Source organism: Entamoeba invadens (assembly GCF_000330505.1).
Source record: "Entamoeba invadens IP1 unplaced genomic scaffold scaff_1105074724717, whole genome shotgun sequence".
In the NCBI taxonomy this organism is placed as follows: domain Eukaryota; phylum Evosea; order Mastigamoebida; family Endamoebidae; genus Entamoeba; species Entamoeba invadens.
In genome coordinates, this window is record NW_004440228.1 from 13,951 (window position 1) to 15,868 (window position 1,918).

The 1,918-nt window shown below is 31.7% G+C and overlaps 2 protein-coding genes across 2 annotated transcripts; both read left to right on the forward strand.

The window, feature by feature from the left end:
• Window positions 1-433: 433 nt before the first annotated feature.
• EIN_434900 (hypothetical protein) lies at window positions 434-1,063 on the forward strand (the record flags this gene model as incomplete). The annotated part of the gene is made up of 1 exon (XM_004255347.1): window positions 434-1,063. One exon carries the CDS (start codon window positions 434-436, stop codon window positions 1,061-1,063), a length of 630 nt encoding a protein of 209 aa, XP_004255395.1.
• A 177-nt stretch (window positions 1,064-1,240) lies between these two features.
• On the forward strand, window positions 1,241-1,720 carry EIN_434910 (hypothetical protein; the record flags this gene model as incomplete). Its single annotated transcript, XM_004255348.1, has 1 exon — window positions 1,241-1,720. One exon carries the CDS (start codon window positions 1,241-1,243, stop codon window positions 1,718-1,720), a length of 480 nt encoding a protein of 159 aa, XP_004255396.1.
• Window positions 1,721-1,918: the final 198 nt, after the last annotated feature.

The following is a 1,918-nucleotide window of genomic DNA, read 5'->3' on the forward strand; positions in this document are numbered from 1 at the left end:
CCTTCGGCCTATATTCCCGTCCTTCGTCCCCATGTCCGTCCTTTCTCTTTAATAAAATCAATTAATATTATACTACAATTAATAACTTTAATATATTTATAATTAAACCAAACAAATTATTTAGAGTTTTGTTAATTAACTAATAAAACTAAACTCATTCAAAAATATAATTTTTAGTCTCAAACTTTAACAAATTGTTTTTTTGTGTATAACTGAATATTAAATTTCTATTTTTTGCTTAAAAGAAACATAGAATTAATTTATTTTTTAAAAATTAATAATGTGATTGGTTGAATTTAATTGCTAATTATAAACCAAATAAATATAACTGTGTTTTTGTACTTTAATTTGTTGTTGTTTAAAAAAGTTAATATTAATTAAAGAACACGAATTATTCAATAAAAACTTGTTAACTTATTAATTTCAAAACATAATGTTTCTTCAAATATTGTTTTTCACACTCTCTTATGCTTTACTCAAAGAGAAGATCACTCCATATGAAGTGACTCTCCCAGTCAATTTATTAGGCGGTGAATATACTTTCCGAATATACACTCAAGTCACATTTTCTGTTCGTTTGTATCCATCTTCTGATGCCAAAAACAATTATTACATTGGGTATACTGATACCAATGGACTTGGTACTGTTATAAAGGTGAAAGCCAAAACCAACACTATTATGCGAACAGACACATTCACAGGATATAGTGTCAGAGGTCTTACCGTGAAAGACGATGGTTCCTATGGTGTCTTCCTCTGGGATACTAAGACCAGTCTAATTTACTTCAGAAAAATAGATGCCGCTGGAAAGGAAGTATACACCAAAAATCTTGATTTAAGAACCCAAACATATCCTTCATCAATTGTAGCTGGAAGTGACAAAGGCTTTGGAGTTGGAGACAGTCGCTTAAATTACGGTAATGGGACATTCCATCTCTACACACACATCCACAGTGATAATGGACATGAAGGTGATGCTTTGTTTACAATTAAAGATGATGGGACAGTGACTAAAATATGGGGATGGGGGTGCTCACACATGCTCTCTGGCTTGCAAGGGTGAAACTCGCAGCCTAACACGATGATACACATCTGTGATTCCGATGCTTACCCTGGATTTGGGATGTTTGCTGAGAATGCCCAAATAAATACTTTATATTCACACATTGCAAATAGAAAGAAATATAGTGGTGGAGAGTTAGGTGGTGTTGTTGAGAATGGTGATGGGTAATTACTCATTATGAATTCAATAACACCCGAAGCTGCTCGTAATGTCTTAAAGGATACACCAAATGGTGTTCAAGACATTGGCGTGGTTTTTATTGGAAAGGACAAAAAGAGGACCAAAGTCACTTTTATTAAGAAAAATGATCAAACCAAGAACAATGGATGTATTGCTAAATATGGAGACAAATTCCTTGTTGGATATACTGAAGATAAGACTAAATTTTATTTGGGAACTATAGACGCGTCAGTTACTATAAAAGACCAATTTGAAGAAGTAACCGATGTAACTGGTTGGGGAGATAGAGATGACTCTTTCAGAAGTTTGAGTAGTGGAAACATTTTCTGGGTCAAAGCACCACAAAATAAAGGAAATAAACTTGTTATTTACGAATTTAATACAGCTGGTACTGTGGACCCTACACATGAAATTCACAATGGAGTCGTGTTGGGATATCTTGCATTATTTGTGGGAATACTTCTGATGTTGATTTAATTCATTTTAATTGAAATTTTATTTTTTGATCGAATTAATAATTTGTGTAACTTATTACTAAAAAGTCAATATGGGACTTTTGTTGTATTTTGGAGTAAATTAAGTGGTCAAACAAAATATAAATTATATTAAATATTAAAATTTTTGATAAGAATTTAAAATGAACAATCATTACACATCAAACAAACTTGTTGTTTA